Here is a 25,321-nt window from a genome sequence, read left to right on the forward strand (position 1 = left end):
CAGCAGGACAAAGCCTGTTTCTTGAGAATGGTAGTGAGATCCTGGGTAGATGAAGAGGCCATAGCGGTGTATTTGGCACCAGCAGCAGGGGTGGCTCCTGCTGCAGTGGTAATGTACGTCCCAGCTGTCACAGATAAGGAGATTGGGGTTTTTTTAAGGTTAGGAAGCTGCTTTGTTTGGTTAGTTGTACTTGATAGTCTTGTGTGGTGGTGCATTGACTGTCCAAGCTCCCCTGAGATGAGCCAGTTACAGGCAGCAACAGCGCAACCTTCTCAGCTGAGCCAAAAGTCCAACTGAGTCGGTGTGGGTGGCCATGGCACAGCTAACGCCACTGACGGCAGTGGCAGTTAATATTGGGATACAGGCAACAGCCCATCAGAAAAGACCACTGTGTCATTTCAAGCACCCTGGAGAAATCTTCAGGTTGGGATGCATATTCTTCTCTGGGGAATTAAAAAGGTTGTTTTCATCTCCAGGAAACGCCCAGTGCCAATAAATTGGCTTCTCTGTAATAGTCCTAGAAAGGAGTTCAAAGGAGGTAAGATCAGACTGGAATGAGATAGTATCAGCTGAAGAAATGGTGCCGGAATTAACAATAAGGAAAACAAGCGCAGATGAATTCAGTAGGTGTGAAAGTTACTGGGCCTGTCTGGTCGCTGCTCGGTCAGCTGCAGAGGAACACACCAAGGAGAAAGCCCGTCTGCCCCAGGGGACGGCCGCCTGTTCTGCTCGCAGAGCTCCGCTCTGCCACTGCCATGACCTTCATCTGGAAAGCCGCAGGTAACCCTGTGCACGTTTAACAGGTCTGGCTGAGCCCAGCGCCTACAGAGCCTTTGCTGGAAAAGGACGGGACTTCCCTGAGGCGGTCTGCATGTGGAAACTACCTCCTCCTGCAGAGAAAATGGGCCAGAAGGTCTCACACAAGGACAACCAGGAGAACGAGGCTGAAACTCTAAGCATCTGTGAAGTCTTCAGCCAAGGTGTGGTCCATGCATCTCAAAGGCTGAAGGACTATCTTGGTTTTGTGGATCCTCAGAGCAAATTCCAGCCAGGCACAAACGCGCTCAGCAAGATCTTTTTGGTCGACTTCATCAGTTTCTGGGTGGAAAAGGGAGCGGAGGAACGTATCACAACCAGCAAAATGACCAAGCAGCAGTCCTCCCTGTTCGGGGTGGACTGGATATGGACTCTGTCTGGGGCTGACAAGCAAATCAAACTTCAGATTGCCGTGCAGGCTTTACAGCTGGCCGAGCTTTTCCGTAGCGAGGGCGGCCCTGCTGAGGCAGTGGAGGACTGCTGCTGGGAAGCCGCGCTGGCAGATGAGCACTTCCAAAACAGGAGCAGGTTGGAGAAGCTGGCAGAGTTCTGCTGCCTGGTGGGACAGGACTGCCGGGTCTTGCTCATCGTGTTCGGTGTGCCAGGGAAGCCCAAGGACATCCGCGGCGTCATGCTGGACAGCCTTGCCAAGGAAGAGCAAAAATGTCGCCTGTCGGGCAGAAATGCGCTACGGCAATTTGTCACCAGTACTGACAGCTTCCTGCCCACAAAAGACATGTTGGAAAACTGTCTGGGCGTAAAAAACAGACCGAAGGAGGTGGGCAAATGTGTACATAAACTTTCTGTAAAGCGCTGGTTAACAGCAGCAGCTCCGCGAGCCGGCGCCAGAGGCTGCGTGGGGCTCAGCTCTGCCTCTCTCACTTCTCTTCTCGCACGCCATTCCATTCGCCTCCACCCCCTTAATTTCCCACCCTCTCCCCCACCCATCGCGTCCCCTCACCTCCTGCAGGAGCCAGGCTGAGTCAGTCTCTCCGGGTTTTAAACAACCGGACGTACCTGCCAGAAAAATGCGTTTACAGAAGGCACATCGTTTTTCCAGAACATTTTGTTCACCAGACAATAAGTCTTGGCTGGGGCCGATGAAAGTTTTATCGCCCCGAGCCTCAGGGAGGTCGTGTTAGACTTGACTCCGCAGCCTTTGTTTACTGTGCGGTAGATTTTATTTCTGTAACAGGAGGTTGAGGCTGTAATAAAGAAAATGTACTGGTGCTGGTCAGAAGCTTTGCACTGAGGGTGAAGGACAATACCAGGGCTTAAAAACACTGGTCTGGAGGCGTGAGCTTATTCACGGCTAAGGAAAAGTCCTTCCCAGCGACAGATATGGGTGATATGACAGACCTCTTAATTACCTGCCTGTTAAAAGTAGATCAGTGCCAGGCTATGGAGGGCCTCGGGGCTGTGACCAAAACGCAGGGCCAGGCTCGGTCCCAGCAAAGCCTGTTCTTGCTGAGCGGCTGCATCAGGTCAAGGTGTGACAAGAAAAAGCAGTGGTGGGTGTTAAAGAAACCTTAGGGGAATCAGCCAAGGGGGACAAAATCCTGGCCCTGGGGATGTTGGTGGGAGCTTCTGCTTGTCAGGGCACCAGCGGCAGTGCAGAAAGCATAAGTCTGGAAGCGGCAAAATTATTTCATTTTGACTTTGTTGTCAGTAGCTGAGTAGCTGAATGCATTTATGGACTGATTTGGTCCATTTCCCTCAGCTTTTAGTGAACAAAGTGAGACTTTTGGGTTGCACAATCATAAAACTCTTTCAGCCACTGTTAACCAGTGAAGGAGGACCTGATCAGTTTTCAAATTGGTAAGCTCACTTTGTTTATAGCTATCTGAATAGTTTTGTTGGTGCAAAAATTCTCTGCCTATAGCTTTCTTACAATTATTTCATTTGTTTTATTTAACAGCATAAAAATGGTTTCAAAATCTCATTCATATTTTGCTATTTACTATATAGGTGAGTTATAAGATGGGGCAGCTGAGAAATAAAGGCTGTTTAAATTTACACAGCCATTAAAAAAAAAAAAAAAAAAAAAAAAAGAGCATAAAGAAGCTGCAGCAGCATTGCCAGAAGTTTTCACAGCTTTCCATGGTGGAGGCGTGGAGGCTGAAAGGTGAACCGAAATAAAAACAAACACAGGGAGAACTATGAAATTTCTGCTGTGTCACAAATGTAGCTGGGTACGGGGAAGGGAAGCCTTTTAGTTTTGAAAGAGGTCATTGAGATACAGTTGTATTTTAAAAAGCGCTGGCGTCGTATTTTGTGTGTGTAGCAGGGGGTTGATGGGACAGAGGGGAGTGTTCTGGTGTTTTACATATAGAAAATACGCACGGCCGTGGGGCTATGGGCAGAGAGTGAGGGCTCTGCCACCCATCCAGGAGGATGGGGAGGGGGTGGGGGTGGGGGGTGTTGCCTGTTTAAAGTAATAGCATAACCAATACTGCAGTAGGATTGCTTGGTTTATAAAAGACCAGCAGAAAAGCTTTAATTCTGTTGTTGAATTGGTATCTTAAATATAAATAGTGTGTGTCTTTTTATGTGCTTCAGTTCTGTAGGAATTCCGTCTCTCTGAAAACTGGTTGGGTGGGTTTTTTTTCCTGTGGATGTTTTTCATGCTTTTGGGGGGGCATTGGAAAAGGGAAAGGGAAAATCAAAATGTTTCAACTATCCAGAGGAGTTTGGACTATGTTAGTCACACACTGGGGCAGCTGGCCATTCGGGCTGTGTCCTCCAGAGCGGCTCTAGTACCTCAGAGAATTCACACGGGCTCGGCGGGTGTTCTGGGAGCCAGGGTACATCGCCCCGGCTGCGCCACACTCCTCGCCAGGTTGCCTTGAGGGTTTTAGCTCAGGAGCCCGAGCCCTCAGCGATGGTGGGAACTTGCCACGGCTCTGTAGTATGGATAATAATGGTGAAGATGCACAACAAAGTATTTAACAATGTAAATTTGAGTGTGTTAGTTTAGCTAAGCTGGAGTCTCAGCTCAGGTGACTCACAGCCACACCACAGGCTTCTGTAACTGCACACACTGATTTACCAGGCAAGGTGCTGGCCTCGGGCAGGTTAATCCCATGGTAATTTGTGTAATAAGGTTAGCAAAAGCAAAGTGAAGGGGTTGGGTTGTGGTTTTTTAATTTTCTTTGAACATCATTTGTTAATTTATAGTTTGTATAGTTTATACTGTAGTTGATCGCAAGAGCTCGTGGAAGCGTAGCTGAGTGAAGGAAGGCTTCTGTCGGAAGAGGAGACTTGCAGCGCCGCTGCTGTTGGCTGCTTAGCGCAGCCAGGTGGGGCCTCCTCTCAGCAAAATACAGCAGAACACCTCACCCCACCCTTTCTTAAGAAACTTTAGTTTAGGAAGCATGATTAGCTTATCACAGGATACAGAGATCCACCCTACCTGGGTGCAGCAGAGATGACCTGGGCCCTTGGTGCCGCTGCTCTATTGCTCCAGGGAGATTCTGGCATACCCCCCTCCCTGGTCTGTGACAAAAGCAGCAGCGTGGCCTGTGTACCCCAAGCTGTACGCGACGTGGGTACGCTTAGGGCAAGCGGTCGCTTCACCACACGCATGCCAGAGCCCAGAACCAAGAGGTGCTCGCAGCTGTGAGAGGGCTGAGACCAGCAGGGATCAGCAGACGCACAGCTGGGACTGCTGCGGCACCACCAGCAGTGCAGGCTGCAGCGAGATTAAGGAACAGCTCATTTCTTACCTTCTTCCTCTCAGATCCTCTGTTGCAACAGGAGCAGGAGCCAGAGAAAAGATGCCCGGCAAGCGCACCTTTGCTCTTCCTGAGGGGATATCTGCCTCTGCACGGGGGTAAATGAAGGGGACCCCACCACCCCCCCAGTAAAGGTAAAGCAGCAGCCGCCCTTTCAGTCCCATTTCTCTCAGGAAACTTTCCACAAAACGCCCCGCGTGCAGGAGGCTCGTGTTTCCCCAGCTGCTTTGTAACATGGAGGTTAGTAGTACTCAGCACGTCCTGTCAGAAAAGTGGAGGAATACTCATATTTTCTGTAAGACAGACGAATTGGCTCACAGGAAAAAAAAAATGAATACGTAAAAATGCAAATTTTACCCCTGGCTTGTTTAAATGCTACGGTACAGGACCTGTCCTGTCAGAAAAGTGGAGGGAATACTCGTATTTTCTGTAAGACAGACAAATTGGTTCAAAGGAAAAAAAAAAACAAAAACAAAAACGTAAAATGCAAATTTTATCCCTAGCTTGTTTAAATGCTACGGTACAGGACCATCAAGCAAAAGGGACCGTGACACAGTTTTGTTTCAGTAGATTATATAAAATCCCTCTATTTATTAAAAGAGCCTCATGTTCACAAGGAAGATGATGTACAAAATAAAGGTAAAATCAGGAGATTGGAGCGATAGGGAGAAAAACAGAGACAATTTACTCCTTGACTCGGTATCCAAATACAGCAGTTTTCACCAAACTCAAACAAAAGAAAGAGATAAGCACTTGGGTAAACAACTCTAACAAGCTAGCTTCTTTTTTTTTGAACCTTCACTTTATAGAGTGTTTTACAATTACAGTTTGTCTCTTACAAAGTTGAAGATGATGTGCTCAGTAACACACAGGTGATTCACCTGCAAGATACTTTATTTCTTACACAGATGTGAAAAAAGCCAGTAGTTGAATAAGCAGAGTAAGTCATACAAAATAGTTGATGCGTAACCAGCTAGAGTTATTTTTTACAAGAAAACTTCATTAAATACAATCATGAAAAAAAACCCTACGTGCACCCCACAGTGATATAAACCAGCAGCAAGATAATATCTCTCATATTTCTGCTTTTTGCCTCCAAAAAAAGGGACTGAAAGTTACTTGAGTATTATTTGAATTTTGGAGCATTGTATTCAAAGAACAAGTTTCAGAAGCGCACGTCAAAAATTCAGGACTTCAGAGGCAAGCATCTAATTCATAAAATTAATAACAGTATTATCCATTTGAGGTTCCTTAAATTAACTGTAGTATCTTTTTCTCCTTTTAACTCACACTGAAAATCAACCTTTCAAGTGCCCAGTACCCATCTGTTGTAAGGGCACAAAAGAAAACATGGCAAGCTATAACCTGAAATACCTATCGGAATCTCTAAACAAGTGATATTATACACTGACACTGGTAGCTAACTAACATCCACATTACTTCATATATACTGAACATCCTTTCGGTCGCTCTGATTTCATCACCAGAACGAGACTTTTTAGTTTCATAGATTCCTCACAGGACAGCTCTAATCTCAGCAGCACCACTGTTGTTTAGAAGCAGAAGGTTCTGCACGCAGGATGCCTTAACTTTAGTAAAGTGTAGGTAAAAGGCTGCTGTAAAAAAAAAGTATATTAAAAAAAATAAAAATCGGAGCTATAGTAAACAGCATCTAAGAAACACTTTTAGATTCGGGGAGGCATTTGAATTTGCTGTCAGTTTGGTGACTTAAGGCTGTTCCCATGCATCCTTACCCAGCAAAACCCTTTGGAGCTTTGCCCGAGCAAGCGATGCAGGCGAGTCCCCCGACTGTACGCATACCACTTCCTGTACGCATACCACTTCTGACTGTACGCATACCGCATCTGACTGTATGCATACCACATCCGAAGCTGGGCTATCTGCTCACCCCCCCACCCCCTGCGGCAATGATACCTGAGCTCCCTTTGTTCCAAATCCACCTCTGGGAAACAAGAAACTAAAACTAGATCCAGTTTTCACCCAGCATTTTTTTCACTGCACAGGACATGCAGAACAACTGCTTTTGTATTCCTACGGCACCATCTGCTATTTAAAAGTAAATACAAAAGTTAGTATTTTTTTGTGTGTCAGTATTCCACACACATACAAGCAAAAAATTCCAGCTATTGGTGGAACAGTGCACAAAGCCACCCGCTTTTTTGTAGTTTCTTTCATTGCCCAGGGATGAGAACTGTGACCAGCTGGAAAAGTGTTTGCATTTGAGAGGCTATTCCAAAATATAAAGGAAACAAATTTTGTATTGGTGTCTACCTCTCCGTTTTGATTAACGAGGCAGCTTGAACAACTTCAGTCATAAATGATTAATTGTCATCCTCCAACTGAAGAAGGATCTTCAAGCTTCTGAGGTTGCAAAGATTACGCACACAAGGCAAACACTCCTGGCCCTCATACTTAAAAGCTCTGTAAGGATTAAAATTTGGCATAAGCAAGGTGAATAATCCAGCACGCTCTATATAGTTTCATACTTCATACCAAATAAAATACTGGGCACGCACAGTGTTAGGAAGCAGGATATTACTGCCATTTCATTACAGTGCTAAGAAAAAGCGTAAATGAGTGTTTACTACCCTAAGCAGCTATACTGTCCTCCCTTGAGGTGGTATACACAAGGACAATATAGCCGAGCACTGGGCACCGCTATCTTTCCGCACCACAGTTGTTTCTGTGCAACATCCAGTACAGTTTTAGTACCGTTAAGCTTAAGTGTCTTACTCGCCAGAGATTCAGAAAACATGAAGCATTTTTAATGCAAATGCAGCTTCCCAGCACTGTGCATCAGCCGTCTCAGTAACTTTGTCCTGTTCCCCGTTAAATGTTTTTTCTTTCCTTCTAAACAAAATCACTGAATTATCAGTCTTCTTTAGAAGGAGAACCTCATGTCCTTGGTGTAGCCCAGTTTGTCCAGGTTGGGAATGCAAGCATACTGGATCATGGGAGGAGGTCCACACATGAGGATCAGAACATCACTTTGAGGCGGGGGCAGGTGGTCTCTGATCATCTCTTGGTTCACAAATCCTTCGCTGTAATCCCAATCTGTTCAAAAAATGAAAGCGGAGGAAGAGGAACAAGGTTGAAAGAGGAAGATTGATACAAGTCACTTTAGAATGAAGTGTGGGAGTTTGGGGTTTTTTTTAGTAACATTTGGGACTGTGGCATTTGTACACTCCACATACATTAGTGTCTTCAACACAGTTATGCTACATGGAAAAACTGCCACCTCTGCTTTTAAGACACAAAACTAATATACGGAGAGAACAAGGCCTACCTTTTAATAAAGCTTGCTAAAAGCCCCAAGAAAATCTTAAGCAGAGATGTAAACAGAACACGAATCTTTTCAGCTCCAGCACTGTGAAATAACCAACAGCCATCCTTCTTACCCCACTGTTTACAAGTTCACTAGGGGAAATCTAGCTGATGAAGTTGCTCCCAATAGGAACACTCACAGTGCTAATCAGTTAATACTAGGATTCAAGTTTACCCATCACATCCCCAGCCCTGGATGACCCAAACCGTTGGGCACAGTAAGACTGACACATTTTTCCCCCACAGACGATCCAAAAATTTCCAATTTTGGTCCGGTTTCAGGTATGGTAGTGAAAGTCTGCAGAACAGTGCTGAGAGAGTCTATGGAGGCACTTTTATCACAACTGCTAAGATCAGTTCACAATTCACAAATATCAAAGAAAAGGAACAGTGGTTATACCTGAATCTAAGCTGCCTTAGAAATTCCAGAACACTAGTTACAGAAGCCGACATGTCAGCAACAGACTTTGGGGACTGCAAGACCCTTCACCCCCAACCCCAGGGGAGGCATATTCTCAGTCATAAGGTAAGAGAAGGCACATGGCTTTTCCTTCTCTGCCCCAAACTACCACTGAACAGGCATGTGAATCTATCCTGACGTGGGTGGGCGTGACGAGGAATACTAAGAAAGGAAAACAACAAGGAACAACACGGAAACTATTTAGCCTTTTCACAACGCCAGTAACTGTTTAGCCTTTCCTTCCTCAAACTTGCACAGCTGAGGGAGGCACACTGGGCTAGCTCATCGTCTCGCCTGGACCAGCCAATTTTATCACATTACCCTTAAAACTGGACTGCACCAAGCTGGAACGGTATTTTCATTGAGAAACACTGTTAATACAAGGGCAATCCCACTGCTAGGAAGAAGGCCAGCTACTGTGAATGGCCGTACAGTGACAGCTAGGTAGGAGTCTGCACGTGGCTACATCTCCGTGAGATACCGTGCCTCTGACACTGCCACCGCAGCTGCGTTGGTGCATGCTCTAAACACAAGGCAATAAGATAACATGTTATCTTTATGTCTGCGGGGAAGGAGAATGGAAGGTCACCTTGGATCGCAGTAAATAATGGTAAATATTCAGGTGTGGTCACGGGAGGAACACTGCACTACCACTCATCTGAGGTGAGCTTTGTAACTTTGGAAACACGGCCCAATTACATCTGGAGTTTTCTGTGCATCACAGTGTGAAGAATGATGCCACTGGATCCATTCAGACACAACTCATTAAGCAAGAAAGGAGCCCAGAAATATGCATATGACGTAGCATGCCTCCTGACAAACACATGCATTAATACTCATAACTTAAGCTTCAGTGGAAGTAGCGTGTTAGATCTTACTTTCAGGTGCTCTGTCCAGTGTGTACCAACACTTAAAGCGACCGGGATTCTGAACCTGGATCTCCTCTAGCTCAGAACGTAACAGGATATCCTTCTCGGTCTGCAGGATAAGGAAGACAATGATTACACTCTGCATTTGAGTGCAGCCCTCAGATGACCAGGGAGCATGGTCGTGAAGAGTAAAGCCCTCTTTTAGCACTCCTATTACAAAAGCAACTTTAGTCAAAAAACTAACATCTCCCTACCCCTCCATACTGTGCCATTCAGTCAGGAAAATGCCAAGTTTTTCACCTTTGCCACTTCAAATTTTACCAGCACTGCCATATGGAGATTGCTTGGTTTTTAAACAGGATATGGAATGAAAAATAACCAAAGGGGTATCGAGTTCTGACTGGAACAACATATGTTACCCAGGGTATCAAATTCTGCTCCTCCCTGATGCAATCATTGAAGGCCCAAGAGAAAGCCTTATTCCCGTAAAAGCAGCTGCAGTTTAGGAAGGAGGGAAAAGGGTAGAGACTAAAAGTGGCACCATCCACTGCAGCCTTAATAATCTGGCACTGAGGACGCCACTATGTCTGTAACTGTGGGGGTACGGAGGAACGTGCCAGCAACTACTGCCGAGAAGGTGCCTATTTCTGGATCTGCAGTTGCATGTGTTCCTGAAAGGCTGTTACTGGGTCTGACCAACTCAAAACATGCTCATCAGAAGCACAGTACAAGCCCACGTACATTGGCATCTGTAATCCAACACAGCCCTTTCAGGAGGGCCAAAATAAAATATCAGCAAAAGACACATTTAAAAAAATATTTTAAAATACTTTATAATGTTAGATATTAAAAAAGATCTAGTGTCCAGGCTTTTGCGACTGACCATTTGTCACGATGCTGCTTTATTATTTGTGCAGTTACTGGGTACAAGGACTCTTTGAAGCCAAGGACTGATGTTTACACAGGCTGTTGCTAATACACAGGCAACTGTTCCCCAAGTCCTCCCTGCAAGAAGCAGTAGCTTTTCCAGGTTGCTAAAGCAGCTCTAGCCCTGTATTAGTCATTCGGAATTACTCATGGCAAATCCTGGCCCTCCTGCCCTCATACCGACTGTACTTGATGGCAACTCCTAGGGCTCAGCAGAGACCAGCTGCTGCAGCCGCACCAGCCAGCACCCGAGGGCACCGGCAGGGCTCTTAAGGAGGGCTTTCTGTAATAAAGCATCAGAACAGGACAGCTGTTGGCACCTGGATAGAAAAATCTTGGTTTAAAATTCAGATCTGGTACAAAGGAATTGAGGACACACTCAATATCAGAGGAGAGGCAAACGATAGAGGAGAGCCTAATGAAGATAAAAACCACAGGAATGAAGTGAGGTTCACAACAAGTAATGGCTCAAAATCCAGAAACAAATACTCATTATGATGGAGAAATTTAAAAGCAAAAGTATTAACACCAGAAGAACATCAGGCAAAGAAGGGGTGTTGCAGTTCAGCAGCACACCACCATTTGGGTTGCCTGATCATCCAAGAAATCTCTATCACAAGGACTCCATGGATGAGAGATCTTCCCTTTGTCCAGCAGGGTAGTATGATACACCCCAAAGAGCAATAGAAACACATGAAGAAGTGACAGAAGGAACGAAACACAAATGAAAGGAGACAGCCATGCAGAATCACAGCTCCGTAGTTGAGGGAGCTGCTGAAGACCAATACTAATTCTAGGCTCACCTAAGGGGTTCTCAAACAGAAAGATTCCACACACAAACCACACACATCTGAAGGAGACAGATGTCCACCTCTTTCATGTTTCCACTAAGAAAGACAGCCCTGAAAGTCTGCCCAAAACATTAACAACTCTCACAAAGGAATGGAGAGTTTTAAAACATTTATAAACTGGACTGGAAACAGAACAATGAGACACAGGAAAGCGAGCGTTAGCTGGGAGGAAAGTGGCATTACCGTAGTAACACTAAAACCCCAACTCATTATAGTGCTTTTGTACGGGAAGTTTTCAACATTTCAGTTCACTTCTCCCCTCAGGGTTTGTAATTCTGTACCAGGCTTTCTCAGCAAGAATTTCACTTGCTTAGTGGAGTTCTGTTAGTTAAGTAAAACTTTATGAACAGAAAAAAGGGCAGAATTACCTGATTAGCAAACAGCAGCTGACAAACAGTAGGGTCATCTTTGTCTTTTACGATCGCTTGAATGATCTGCAGCATAGGTGTTATCCCTGAAAGAGAAAGGCAGGTCAATGATGCGAGAATGTTAAAGAGCAAAAGAAAGCGTGAGCGAGCACAGGAGAGAAAACATGAGCAAACACACCTACCAGCTGTTAGAAACCAAGGATGAATCTTTATATATACGTACCAGTCCCACCTGCAATCATTCCCACATATTTCACTTTCTTAGTAACCGGTTCAGCTTTCTTTTCAGGCCGAATAGCAAACTCGCCTGAAAAGAGAGAGAGAGGCATTGCAGAAAGCAGGAAATGGGGCCTATGATGCCTTCCCAGGACTTTCAGCTAATTGATTTTGTTTCAGCCCTGTCACCCTCCCCCTCCGTAAAGCAGGAGCAGGAAACAGACAAAGATGAAGATGTTATGAATTAAAATAAATCCTGAAAGATGATTAGAGATTGTGAGACATGACGATAACCCAGACACTGACATGGGTTATTATTTACTCCTGACTATAGCACCAAACCATCACTACCTGTATTCCAGTTTGCTCATGTCCTGTACTCCCAGTGATATTCAGAAGCCCAGATTCTGGAAATAGTTCTACACAAAGGAATTAATCTGCTCCGAGAGTTCATTTATCCCATGCAGATTGTTTTAAGGGAAAACCTGAAATACACAGGGTGTATTTTTTTGTATATTTATCTCCTGTTTTTCAGCTGATTTGCCAAATCTGACAGAGAGTTTGAAATTGCCCCAAATGTTGTATTTGTTGTAATCACACCTCTCTTCATCCAGGATAATATGAACACAACATACAAAGCTCTGGAAAACCACATGTCTGAGTTCTGCTGCTCACAAGGTTTTTGCTGCCAGAAGGTTTTTATGACACATTTGTGGCTGTGCTGTGCCACAGTGAGATATTTTATATCAGCGTAAAAGCACTTCCTACTGGAAGCTCATTTTCACTTGGGAAATTAGCATTGGACAGCACAAATACCAAATGCTTTTATCAGTGTATAAACTATGTCCATATAAGCAGGGAGAGAATTCCTTCTTTGAGACTAGTAATGTAACAATACCTCTAGGGATGGCCATTGACTTAATTAAGACACCAGCAATTTCTTTTGTGCAGAGATGCTAACATCAGAAAAGAATCTTTGTAATGTTTTTTTTTGTATTGTTTACTCTGGATAAATGATATCTTCTGAGGCAGCCTTGCCTTTTCCTTTGTAGACAAGCAGGCCACTTGGTCCTCTGAAGTCAATAGTATCCCCTATTTTCAGGCTGTCTAAGTATTGAGACATCTTCCCTCCATCAGGAAACTTCGGATGGACACCTCTAAAGTAGATCTGTTAAAAATAATGATGAAACAATTAATCTCACAGTTCAAAGATGAGCATTCGCCCTTCAAGTATTGAGGTACGTATACTCCTCAGGCAAAGAACACGATTACTACATAAAGAAATACTGTCAATACAGATTTGACTGACACTAAAAGAGAAGCACTGAGTTTTCTGAAAACAATTAAAATGCCACTCTTGTCCCAATTTTGATCAGACTGGACACAGACTGGCAATTTCTCCATTGTATTTCTGTAACACAGAAAATATCTCTAAATAGTCAACATGATTTATACCCAAGTTCAAAAGGGAAAAAAAAAAGCCAAAAAAAAAAGCGCCACTGTGATTTCAAACAGAAAAACTTCTGAGAAAGATCCCTGACAGCTCAGTTGTAAAGGGATATACCCAAACCTTCTTCCTGGGATGCCAACTGCTTGCACCTCCAAGTTAGAGTAACAAAAAAAGTGGCTACCAACTAATTGAATATCCAACCGTTCACCAACAGGTATCAGTCGGTGTAGTTACATTGCTGGAACTGTGCTGGTTTTTTTGTTTTAAATCTCATGGGTGCGAAAGAGTTCAAGTTCAGACTAGCTACACTTTTACAAGAACAGCATCATTTGCATGCACGGAGAGCTACACTGGGAAGGAGTCTTGTGAAATGTTTCTATCCTAGCCGAAGATTTACATTTTTCCCTTGTCATGTCTTCACTGTGCAACGCCATGCTCATGAAGATATGTAGGTAGTAAAAGGCAAATTCACGTCTAGTTTCATAATAAATTAATAAAGAGTTATTAGTTGAAGGAAGAAAAAAACTTAAGAGTAAAATTCTAAGAGGAAATCTAGTGCAGATATTCAGGTTTTAAATTCCTGTCAGCTTTAAATATATTTACTTAGTCTAGCTACCAAGAGACAAAACAAAAGTACATTATCAAAATTACATTCTTGCCAATTAAATCAGTCATTCACACTGTCTGGATCAGTAATGATAATGATCACTGCTCTTAATGATCATAATGACCATATTACATTAGCTTCAGAAGAAGGCAAGGTTAATTCCTTATTTCAGAAGGATTAAAAAAGCATGTGAACATCTGCAGGTCTACACAGATTTTGGAAAATTGCAGTATGCAAATACAGAAAATTATGCAGCATCTCATGAGACACACTCATTCAAGAAGTGCTTGTAAAATGCCACATGGATTGTAGGTAACTGTAGATCACTTGTCACAAGTGGAAGTCTGCAGTGGCACATACCTGAACAGAAGCCAGCATATCAGGCTTCGCATAGCACTGCAAGTGTAAAGGTGGGCTCAGAAGTTGCCCAGCCTGGTAAAAGAGCGTGAAATTCTCACCTTGACAACAAGAGCCACAAAACCCTTGTCATCATCACTGGAAACTGGAGTGTAAGGTCTAACAACCAGAGCTCCGTCAATCCGTGCAGACAGGTAGATATGCTGTCCTGTACGGAGAGAAGAAAAAAAGCAGTTGGCTTTCAAACGATTTTCTTTTCAGTGGATGTACTGAGTTGGCATGGACTGCAAACACAGTCTCAAAGTTCTCCTAATGACCTTGTTTCGGGGCATCACTTCTTCCTCTCTCATTTTCCTGACATTATAACACCTTGCCAGAGTTGTTAACCATGCACAGATTCTACCTGGAAGGGCAAACAACTCTGCTGCTAATTTCATCTGTCAATCAATCGTATCTGTTCTGATAGCTTCATGCCCTTACCTTTACCAAAGTCCAAACGGTACGCCTCACCATTACAGACAAGTAAAAAGGACACAGGACGGGAAAACTGTCAAATGCTGTTCACACTTCTCTATTAGCATGTTAGTTATAAACTGTTACAGTTTAGTTACAACTGAGTTTGTAACTGTTATTTGACCACAGATTGCTAATGTCTACCAGGAGGTCTTCTAGTTGCCATTGCTAAAGCTGCCTGGACATAAAGCACTTTTCTAACCCTGCTATTCCTCCAGCTTAACATTTGAATGTAGTGATCATGTTTCAATCTGTCACACATTCACTGAACAATCTACAATAGTTTCTTTTCTCAATGTCTATGTTTTTGATGAATAAACCCTAGAATTAACTCTTTTGAAAGGTTTTCCTATAAAATTTCAACACCCTGAGGAGACCCAAGTGAAGAATACCTAGGGGGGGGTTTGGTTTTTGTTATTTTTTCACCACTAGGTCAACAGAACAAACTATCTCTGGAGGCGAACGCAGCTCTCCAAAGATGGTGCAGCTCCTCTGCCTGCTCTGGGAACACAAAGAGGGAGTTTTACTAAGAGCTGGTTTGCCAAGCCGGAGGGCCAGTGAGGCAAACCAGTGGGTGAATGAAGATGTGCTGCTACCTGGTGACTTGGGAAACAAGCAACCATAACTCACTTGGAGCTGGACAGGGACATAACGTAAGGGTGATTCAAATAACCCTCTCAGCAAAGCCTATACACATTTGGTAGCACCTATGTTTCCCGCTAGGGAAGACCTGAAGGGTGCTGCAGCAGCAGCCTCCCGCTCCTCCTCCAGGAAAGGGGTGGCCTCGTTAACCCCATCCTCCAGGAACAGACCCATGGTGATCACTGCAGACTGTGAACCTGGACAGACGGGACCGTTGTCGGGCCATACCTCACAAGAATGGGTACGGATCCAAAAAATGGTGCTCCTCCCAAAGGGAAAATATGCTTTATGCTCTTACTTGTTAGAGCTTTACCCAGCCCTGAAAGGACAGCAGCTGGCAGCCTCTGCGTGGGGCCACACACAGTCCCACTCTCCCTCAGAGGGAACTGCGTTTTTTCCTGTAACGCTCCAGCTGGTGGTAGAAGTGAAATGCTGGTGCTGGACTAAACATGCAGAGTGGCGCTGGACTAAACATGCAGGGTGCACGCCAGCATCTGTCCCGCAGCTGCCCAGCCTGCTGCTCCCAGCTGCTTTCACCACCCTCACCAACCTTCAGCTCTCTCTGCTTCCCACGTCTCGCCCAGTACACCACTCCCTCAGTCCCCCCCAGATTAGCCCGTGCAGAGCACCTTTGGGAGCATGACTACGCTGCTCCTGGGACCGTGCAGGGCCAGGGACGCACCTTCTCAGACTATGCTGAAACAACTGGCTGCTTTGTCCTGACCTTACTAAACCACTTGAGGAAGCTGTGGGATCCAGCAGGCCAAATCCACCCAACGGCTTCCTTTCTGCTAGCGTGTAGGACAAGAACAATTACAGATGTGAGAACAGCTCACTCCTCGGTGTTTGTTATGGGCAAGGGAGGGAAACTAGTTTTGCCGTCATGGCTACTTAACAGGATCAAGAGAATAATATATCCCAAACAAGAGGGAACCTAAACACGATGGACTATAATGCTGGAAAGGTGCTGAGGACTACCACAAAGCACCTGATCCACAGATCACTGCAACAGGTTGTTAATGCAGAAGTCCCTGTTAAACACAAGTCACAATTAAATGCTCTTTATATAAGCAGTAGGAAACAATAGCACTAAGCTATTATGGAAGGCAACACGCCACATGGCAAGGACGAAGGAAACATCTACCCCATGGTGATTAAGAAGTTCCATGAGACAGACTGCAAATTCACAAGTGAACAGATCATCTGGTAAACGGCATGTGTTAGAAGTGAAGTAGCCGAGAGCGCTGCCTGGGGAGATGGAAAGGGACCACAGAGACCAAGCACCGCGGGAATAACACACACTGGAAAGTTGAGACTGGAAAAATACAAGTAAAGACCAGTGTTTGTTTCTACTGTCTTCACAGAAACAAGCTGGATGTACACTCTCTGTAAGTACGCAAGATTTCTGACCCTGCAGATGTCTCGCATCACGAGCATAATCTTGCAAAGCTCTAAATACCAGCTCAAGAGTATTCAAAATTCAACAGTTCAAAATGTAGGAAAAAAATCCCCACAAAATCTCTTATATATAATTAACAATGTTTGGATTCTCAGTAAGGAAAACCAGAACGTACCTACAGGGAGACCCAGAACGTGATCCATAGAAGGGAGAGCAAATCGAAATCTTCTTGTATCATGACTAACTTCCTGAAAGAGGAAAATAAAAAGAACAATCAGCTATGTTGTTGGGATTTAATGATTGTGATTTCACTCATAAAACCAATACGCTAGTCTAGATTCCTGCAGGATTAAATATTTGGGGGAGAGCAGCCTCCTAAATGAAATTTTTGCCTAATGCAAGTATGAACTCCTTTGAACGTGGCGATCCTGCAGATGTCAACTTTTCCTTCAAACTCCCTGAAAACTTAACTTTATCTCAAAATATTTTAGAAGTAATACAGAAGTAAAAATAGAAATAAAACAGACAAATGCAAATACTGGTTTGATGCATATTTAAATGTGAATAGCAAAACTTAATAAAATACTCATATACAGGTTAAGACTACACGATAACTTTCTAAATAATATGAACATTTACATTGCCTTCTGAAGGCCACAAGATAAAAATTAATCAGTTCTTCAGTTCTGATTTAATGTTTAAATATGTAGGAGCTCAAGGCCAAAAAAATTCCATTTTGATGTCTCAAAATCAGATGAATTAACCATTCCAATGTAGATGATTTCAGAAGACACTAGGGGATGTCAAGGAGATTAGGAAGTAGCAACCTCATCCTCTCTGCTATGCTAAGAGGCCTAAAAATATTTTTCCTGTAAAAAATTGAATTAATCCTTAATTAAAACTGAAAAGAGCACTCTATTTAGACAAGAACTTTATTACAAAATTATGACTTTTTATGCAGTCCAACTGGGATAATTATTCTAATCTCTTACTAGGAAAGTAATACCTTGAATAAAATTTTGGTAATGAGTAAATAAAATGATAGTTCTTACACCAGGTAAGTTTTATCTCTAAAAAATCAGGTCACATTCACAGGATTGAAAAAGACAGCAAGAAACAGCATACAGCCTAATGCCTCATCCAAAGACTTTATTTAAAGCCCTATGGGACCTAATACCCCTTCTAGAGAAAATTTCATAATCATCCTATAAAATATTGTAACCCTTTTTTGGTTTGGTTGATTATTTTTAAAGTAACCAGTGGAGACAGATTTCTTTCTCAACGCAGTTCATCTTGTCTTCACTTACAAGTTCTAGTCACACTGATGAAATTTTCTTCACAATAAATTGTTTTAAGGTAAACGCTGAAGAAAGAAGGAAACTGAGTGGCAGTCTAAAAAGGACTTCTCTGTACTTATGTCTGTTCAGGAACAGTAACTGCCCTTGCAAATTCCAATAGAAAGACAACTAATGTGGACTTAACACTGCCGCTCTCGCACTGACTGCTGCTGTTTCTGTATGAAAATTTCAGCACCAGCTTCACTACTTCAAAGCTGGATTTTGCCATTAATTCTTTATTTTAAGATGCTGTCTTTAACAGCATGCAAAAAGAATAAAGTTCTGAATTCTCAATTAATCATCTCATCAATTAAACTTGAGAGAGCTTTGCCAAAGGTATCCAAGCAAAGGAATGCTGGTACATCACAAAAGACAATTGTGAGAAATACTACAAGGCTCAAGAAATTCCTCGTACCTCAATCAGCATGCCTGCGCCTTGTCTCTGTTACATGGCCAAAACACTGGGCATGCCACTCAGCAAGTTGTTAGTCAAGGCTAGATTAAAGATAGCCTTGAAATAGAACGCAGAAGCCATTTCCAGAATGGGGTCACCTCCGCTGCATTCCCCAATGCCATCGTTTGGCATTGCCCTAAGCCCCTGGAAGCACTTGGCCTCCAGCTATCAGAACGCATTTCTGTCTCGAGCTGCAGGTGCTGAGGAGTTCTCCACACTCGCAACTGCAAATGCAAAGCTGCAGAACAGTTCTTGCAGGCTGGTGCTTTGCTGAAGCCACTGAAAGGCAACAAATTAATTATGCTTACCATTACAAAAAAAACCAAACCCCAACAACCTTAGGTCGTGGGCTTTTTTAAGGCATAAACTAAATTAGCACACCTAACTATATTATGACAGTTTTTTCCTATGCTAAACACTAGGAAGCAGCCTTGTGACCCCTATTTCTTCATTCAACAGACAGGAGGTATGGCATACTCAATTTGGGCAGATGTTAACGTTTCAGCTGGTAGGTAAAAGGCAGACAGCGAGTGGAGGAAGAAAGGCTTCTGCTCTCACCAGCTCAACAAAATGGTACATTCAATTTCCAGCTTTCATACACGAAAATCTAAGCTGCATTAAAAGATACACATGTCAAACTAGGCATTCTTTAGATCAGTGCTTTTCAAACTTCAGATTGCAGACGCCTAAAAACTGTTTCTACATAACTGTGGAATCCTCCTGCAATTTCACATATGTGTACTGCTGTATGGCAGCCCAGTACATATGACTCAGTTTTCCGTTGCAGTCACCGGTCCATTTTCTTTAGCTGTGGAATCAGTCTAAGCAGTTCCTGCCACTGCTCTTCCTGGTCAAGCCTCTTGTTCTTCTGCTTGGGTCACAGTCCACTAAGAAAAGTTTATGCCAGGCCATGGTCTCAACTATATCATCAAAATACATCAGAGTAAAAATTACAACCCCCAGCTACTCCCAAAACAGGGAGTTCATTTGCCCATTTTTGGTTCTAAACAAAACACGTTTTGGTGCTCTGCTGGTGAACGTACTGACAGCTTCACAGTCACAAAAAGGTAATGACAAATACCAACATGGGAACAGCAGAAACTTTAAAAACATGAGGGTCTTTAGCTCGACTGGGCAAGCAAAAGGAGCAACACTACAAGGTAAAACCAGTGCACTGAAATTCCTCTTGCAATGAAGATAAACTCTAGCCAACCACACAGATGTCTTGAGTAGGCTCCACAAACACACCGAGAGCCACGACGATCTTCCCAAGTTAAAATGCTTTTGTGTAATGACAGGTGGTTTTACATTAAAGTTCTCATTTACTTCAAATTTAATAGCTTGTAAAATACAAACTGAAGCATGTCAGAAAGACTCTAACTAACTCCGTCTTTCCCAAACAAGTGAATATGGCAATGTTGAGAAGTTTACTACCAAAAATCAGAATGTTTGCACCAGATTTTTGGCAGGATGTTAGAAGCTACTAGCACTTATTGTACTAAGTTATTATTTTTCAAAATTAGCTTGTATTTCCAGGTCACATTTCCCATTTAGGGAACAAAATTATAAACATCCATCCGTCAAATATTCTCAGCTGACCAAGGTACCAGCGCAGCAGCATTTGACCTGGTTATAAAAGAGCTGTTCCTCCATCCTGAGATTTAGAAAAGGCATACAACAACAGAGTGAGGAAAAAAACCCCACTATTTAGCAAAAAGATCAAGTGAAATGTGAATTCTCTTCTGTTCCAACCTGCTACAGCAGAAACTTGGAGGTAGCTTGACTCTCAGAAGCATGTGTCAGTGCCTCAAGCTTCCCTCCCCTCCTGCAGGTCAGGCAGACTGTACCTGCAACAACCACGTGCTACAGACTCACGAGAAAGTGGGGAGTATATAATAATAGCGTTGTTGCAGTACACACAGGAATTAAATTCAGTAAGTACACATGGGAAACAAATTCAGTAATGCCGCCCAGCCCAAGCCACGGGGAAGCTTTCCGTTCCCATGAAACCAGGATTTGGAATGACGGTAATCGTTTTCTTTGACAGACAGAACAAATGAAAGCCAAGGTACTGGTGCACTCTCTAAACCTCAAACAAAGCTCTGCTCCAGTCCCAAGCCCTTTTCATCAAAACTCTTCTGATAACTTTCTGAGTAGCTCATCAACTCAAAAAGTCAACGCTAGAACCATCTTCAGGTCTGACTTCACACCTGAAAAGCCAAGATTCCTATCTCATGCTTTTGATGGTGAGTTTATCCAAAGGAAATCTGGACTTTTCACCAGCCTGCTTTGGTCCCCTTCCCACAAATGGAGTTTCCAACTTCTGATAGCAAGATCTACCCCTGAAAGGGTCAATAACTTTCCTCTGAAAACCCAGCTGAGCAGCCTGGGAGGTACAGAATAGCTTTTACTTTTAACAGAAAGAAAGAGAACTGAGACAGCTCAGGTGCTGTCACGACTACATAATTTGAACAACTTTCTTCCTGTAACACACTAGAGTACATAAATCCAATAACAGCAATCAGTATCAACATAGTTCTGACAACTACTATGCTGAATGCTACTGACCATGAAAAAACTGCCTTGCTCTGCCTGACAGCATGACTTCTGTCTCATAGCCAACCTAGTAGCGCAGAGTTTAGGAATTTCTGCTGATGTACTCCATGGCATGAGACACACGTGACAGAAACTCCAAGTTTGGTCATTTCTAAAGTAGCATTCTGCTTGAGAACAAGCTGCTTGCAGAACTCGGTTCTACTAGGCAAGGAGCATTTATGAAGAAGTCCTTTCCTTAAAATACAAGTATTCACCCTGTTGCAGCATTACCCAGGATTTAAGAGGCTACAAGCGTTTCACAGTATCCACGGAGAGGTCACGCTCAGCACTATACGTGCACTTACCTCCTTATCAATCAGCCTCAATGCATACTTGACTTCAGGATCCTTCAGAGTAATTGCAGGACGGGGATTCCTGAAAAGCCTCCAGATGGTGGTGCAGGTTAGCCATATTGGGTATGTCACTAATCGAAACAACTGCAGCAATACAGAAAGTGTTAGACATGCGTGCGTAACAAAAGAAACCTATTTTGGCGAGAAGGAATACGGTAGCATGAGATGACAATCTAACCACCAAAAAACCTATGTTTCTTTGTACTAATATGAGCAGGAAGAGGAAGTTTTAAAAAAACACCAGCCAGTGTAACACACAAATTTGCTTTATGAATACCTGGCATTACTCTTACATTGAGGCACTTCGCATACCACCAGAGGGTTGCCAAACCTGGCAGCTTGACAGATGTGAGGAGGCCACAGCTCCATGCTCCCAGGTCCAGACACTAGCAAGGCTGAGCACGTATATCCAGCAGGCGCACACATAGACACACATACACAACACAACACGTGCCCAAATCCACACGTGGCTGGACACACTGATCAGCACAGACAGATTCTCACACAAAGAGCACTAATGGTCTCATCCTGTTCCCCTCCCTGATGGATCAGGATGAAGGTCTGTTAGTGGGAAATACACGTATACACATGCGTATCAGGTGGATCCATCAGTAGCTGGTGTCTTCACAGCAGCTGCTGGCAGACTCCAGTCTCCCCAGTTGCTGACATCTGGACGTATAAGCCACTGTTGCACAGACCCCTTTGCACACTATCACATGTGCTGTGGACCCCTGAGTAACTGGGGGTCTCACACTCGACCACAGACCCCCCTCTCTCTCTGGCAGACGACCAGGACCCCTGGCCCCTCCAGCAGCCAGCGCCTTCAGCGGTCTCATGCTCAGAGATGCACACACACCTGGCTCACAGGCCACCTCACCTACTTGCTGCCTAGTCCATCTTGATCTTTGCTAGCCATCGCACACTCGCGCTGGGTGCTGGCACCACAGACACGCTGGCACCACAGACACACAGCCTGGCTCCAGGCACTAGAGCTTACACCTCCACACAGACACGTGTATGCAGAACAGCATCGCTCCCCGGGAAAGCAGCTATGGAGTTTAACGAGGACACTGGACAGACTGCGCTGACTGGTTGCAGGAAACAGCAAGACAAGGGTACAGAGCAGGCCTGTTTACGCAGGGTCAGCCCTTTTTATCCATTTATCCTTTTATTTTCCCCATATTTGCTCCTCCACAAATGGCCTCGATCCCTGCCTTTGATTCCTCCCTTAAACGTCCCACAATCCCCAAATGCTCTTCCCCTACATCCCGTGCATCCCCAGCCTCCCAGTGACCCATGCAGACAGGTGTCACCCCCGGCCCACAGGGCAATGGCTCTCCCGGACAGCTTTGGCAATGGCTGGGGCTCATTTCTCTGGGTGGGATATAGGGGCTGCCCCACCTGCCAGTGTCTCTGTGCTCCTCCGCATGCACGTGTGGGGAGATAAGCCTTCTCGAGTTGGCTGCTCTCCGGTGATGGGCCTGGGAGTAGCTGGGTCAGGGTATCACCCAGGTTCCCCACCCACCCTTGTGCCTCTGTGCTCCTCGGTGCACGCACAGGCAGCCAGGCTCCTCAACCACATCACCTAACATGCACCGCTGCTTTGGTGCATACTTAGATTGCATACAACGCACTAACTTACTTTTGGAAAGCTCAAAGTCCTGCCTGGTTAGCTTTCACTTTCATTTTCTTTTAAAGGAAGCCGACCAGTCTTTTAGAAGCACACGTTTCCAAAAGTGTGACACTTCTCAGGAGGCTATAAAAAAGAATGCCCTACATTATGACTACTAAAACTGTGGCAAGGGTAATTTTTTTTTAAAAAGCGACAGCATAAACTCTCTCTTCTTAAAATGCTGCTGTACAGGTTTAAAATATATCGACACTGGGTATAGCTTAAAGACACACCATGCCATACACAGACACTGTATTTTTCACTTTTATTTGAAAATACTTAAATTGCTCCACAGAGTTTTTTCCTGAAGAAGCTGAAGTTTACAGGAATGCTATTCTTTAATTCCTGCAGATCTACCAGATTACTGCAGCTCCAGAAAGAACTTTTGTTACTGAGTGACAAAAAATGGAGGAGGGGAGTTTTTAAAGAAAGTGACAGAGCAGCAAATAAACTCCCTAATGACAACTGCAATAGGTGAATGAGACCTGGTGGAGATAGCAAGCTGAATCTGCAGCACATGATGTTTCAAATAAGACCTTAATACATTAAAGTAAACTTGTTTCATTTACAGGTGTGGCTATCTAAAATGAACCAAAAAAACGTGCAGCTGTGGTCTAGCAAAATTGCAGTTGAAAACAGGAATTCAAGAACTTTGGCTCAGCCCCAACTCCAACACTAATGTATATCAGTATAAGATGATCGGGAAGACAGGAGAGCGGAGTTCAATGCAAGTCAGTTTCTCCACCTGTGTGCAGGAAGACAGGAGAGCAGAGTTCAAAATATCATCTATGCAAGTCAGTTTCTCCACCTGTGTGCAGAGATAAACATTTTCTCCCATCCTTGTAAATCATTTTTGGATCATCAGATGTCAAGTGAAAACCACCACAGCTGTTCAATAAATGAGATTAACACACTCTTTAAACATATGCATAATCATCACTTTTTGAAGCGATGCACCAGATCCGAGTCTGCGGGAGCAGAATGCAGTTTAATTTTGACAAATACTTTTAACACAGTGTTAGCCTCGTGGAAGGCAATTTGTTATTCATGGTCAATTAGCGCAAAAGCCACTAATTCAGACAGCTATTTTATTTTCTTTCTCAGAAGATATCAGCTGGGGGGCAGAAAAAAGGGGAAGAACTGAATGTTGAATGATTACAAAAAAGTTATCCTTGCTAAGAAATATGTTCTCAGGGTTAAGAGATCTATGTACTCTTACCACAGAGTATATCAAGATAGTCATGAAAATAACTGCACTGCAGCCATGGAAGCTAGATCAGATCTACAGCAGCAAAGGCTGACCATAAGGCCAGGAATCACTAAATGAAGATCTGGTGACTCATAGTTTCCAGTTGCACACATCTTTGCTAACAGAGATCACAAAATAAGTAACTGAGCAGGAATTTTTATTAATGGAAACAGACCTCTGTGGAATAACAAAAAAGGCCAGAAGAAAGAAAAAAGCCATAGCATTCAGATTGCCAGCGCTTTCCACTAGGGCGTGGTGAGCAAAACACAGTTACACACAAGCTTATGGCAGGACACTCCATCACTGAACTGCCCTACAAACACACAGGCCAAATGCTTCTTTGGCAAGAAAAGCCTTGTGCCCTCAGCTCCAACCCCCGCCCCCGCCCCCCCCCTTCCTCATTCAAACCCTATTTTTAAGTGATCTTACTTAAACATTCTTCTGGTCTGTTTTAGAAAATGGTGAGAGGATTAAGGGACAGGCACTTCTGCAGTTTTATCATCTGCCTCACTCTTTTCTGTTCAAGTAACCTAATAAGCAGCTGTACCCAAACTAGCTTGTGTAGCATCCACCTCCGTCTCGCTCCTCTCACAAACCCAGAGCCAGGAATGTTTGAACAGGTGCATCAGAGGAAAGAAAAGATGTGTCAGGCAGCTGCAGAAAGAGGGAGGGTAACGATGCATGCTATGGTTAACAGCACTGCAAACCCACCACTTGGCAGACATGACCCCAAAAGAGCCCTCCACTACAACGGCAGCTGGCAGGCTGGTGGTTTCGAAGCCATCAGCACGGAGACCGAAAAACTATTCAGGGAACTGAAAGAAGAATGCACAGGCCACACCACCAATCCCACGCAGAAGAGCTGCGGGTGGTCCACACCGCCACAGACACCCCGACCCACGCCAGCCAAGAGAAGGTCCCAGAGCCACCGCATCGCTGCTGGGGGGACGGGACGGGGGGGGACACACACAACGGATGAGGCTCCCAGCGCAGGCACCCCCCTTCTCCCTCCCGGGTGATGGGCAAAGGGCAGGGGAGGCAGCAGGGGCCTCGGGCACCCTGTGACACCGCCCAGCGGTCCCCGCTCTGCTCAAGCACCCAGAGATC

At 44.2% G+C, this 25,321-nt stretch overlaps 3 protein-coding genes across 3 annotated transcripts in view; 2 read left to right on the forward strand and 1 right to left on the reverse strand.

The window, feature by feature from the left end:
* Window positions 1–871: 871 nt before the first annotated feature.
* Window positions 872–1,625, forward strand: REP15 (RAB15 effector protein). The gene is given in 2 exon segments (XM_009879693.1): window positions 872–1,600; window positions 1,602–1,625. Coding segments are annotated over 2 exon segments (753 nt in total).
* A 5,695-nt stretch (window positions 1,626–7,320) lies between these two features.
* Window positions 7,321–22,129, reverse strand: LOC104281731 (NADH-cytochrome b5 reductase 3). Its single transcript, XM_009879775.1, has 9 exons — window positions 22,046–22,129; window positions 21,246–21,377; window positions 16,730–16,802; window positions 14,102–14,208; window positions 12,625–12,754; window positions 11,594–11,677; window positions 11,371–11,456; window positions 9,234–9,333; window positions 7,321–7,625 (listed from the first exon to the last, which is right to left on the reverse strand). Exons 1-9 carry the CDS (start codon window positions 22,127–22,129, stop codon window positions 7,453–7,455), a joined length of 969 nt encoding a protein of 322 aa, XP_009878077.1. The 3' UTR covers window positions 7,321–7,452.
* A 2,762-nt stretch (window positions 22,130–24,891) lies between these two features.
* LOC104281732 (poly(U)-specific endoribonuclease-A-like) overlaps window positions 24,892–25,321 on the forward strand; it is a 15,730-nt gene continuing 15,300 nt past the window's right edge. Inside the window, exon 1 of the mRNA XM_009879777.1 lies at window positions 24,892–25,130. Coding sequence (XP_009878079.1) covers window positions 24,892–25,130 — 239 coding nt within the window. The remainder of the gene's footprint in view (window positions 25,131–25,321) is intronic.

Source organism: Charadrius vociferus, unplaced genomic scaffold (genome assembly GCF_000708025.1).
Source record: "Charadrius vociferus isolate BGI_N301 unplaced genomic scaffold, ASM70802v2 scaffold90, whole genome shotgun sequence".
In the NCBI taxonomy this organism is placed as follows: domain Eukaryota; kingdom Metazoa; phylum Chordata; class Aves; order Charadriiformes; family Charadriidae; genus Charadrius; species Charadrius vociferus.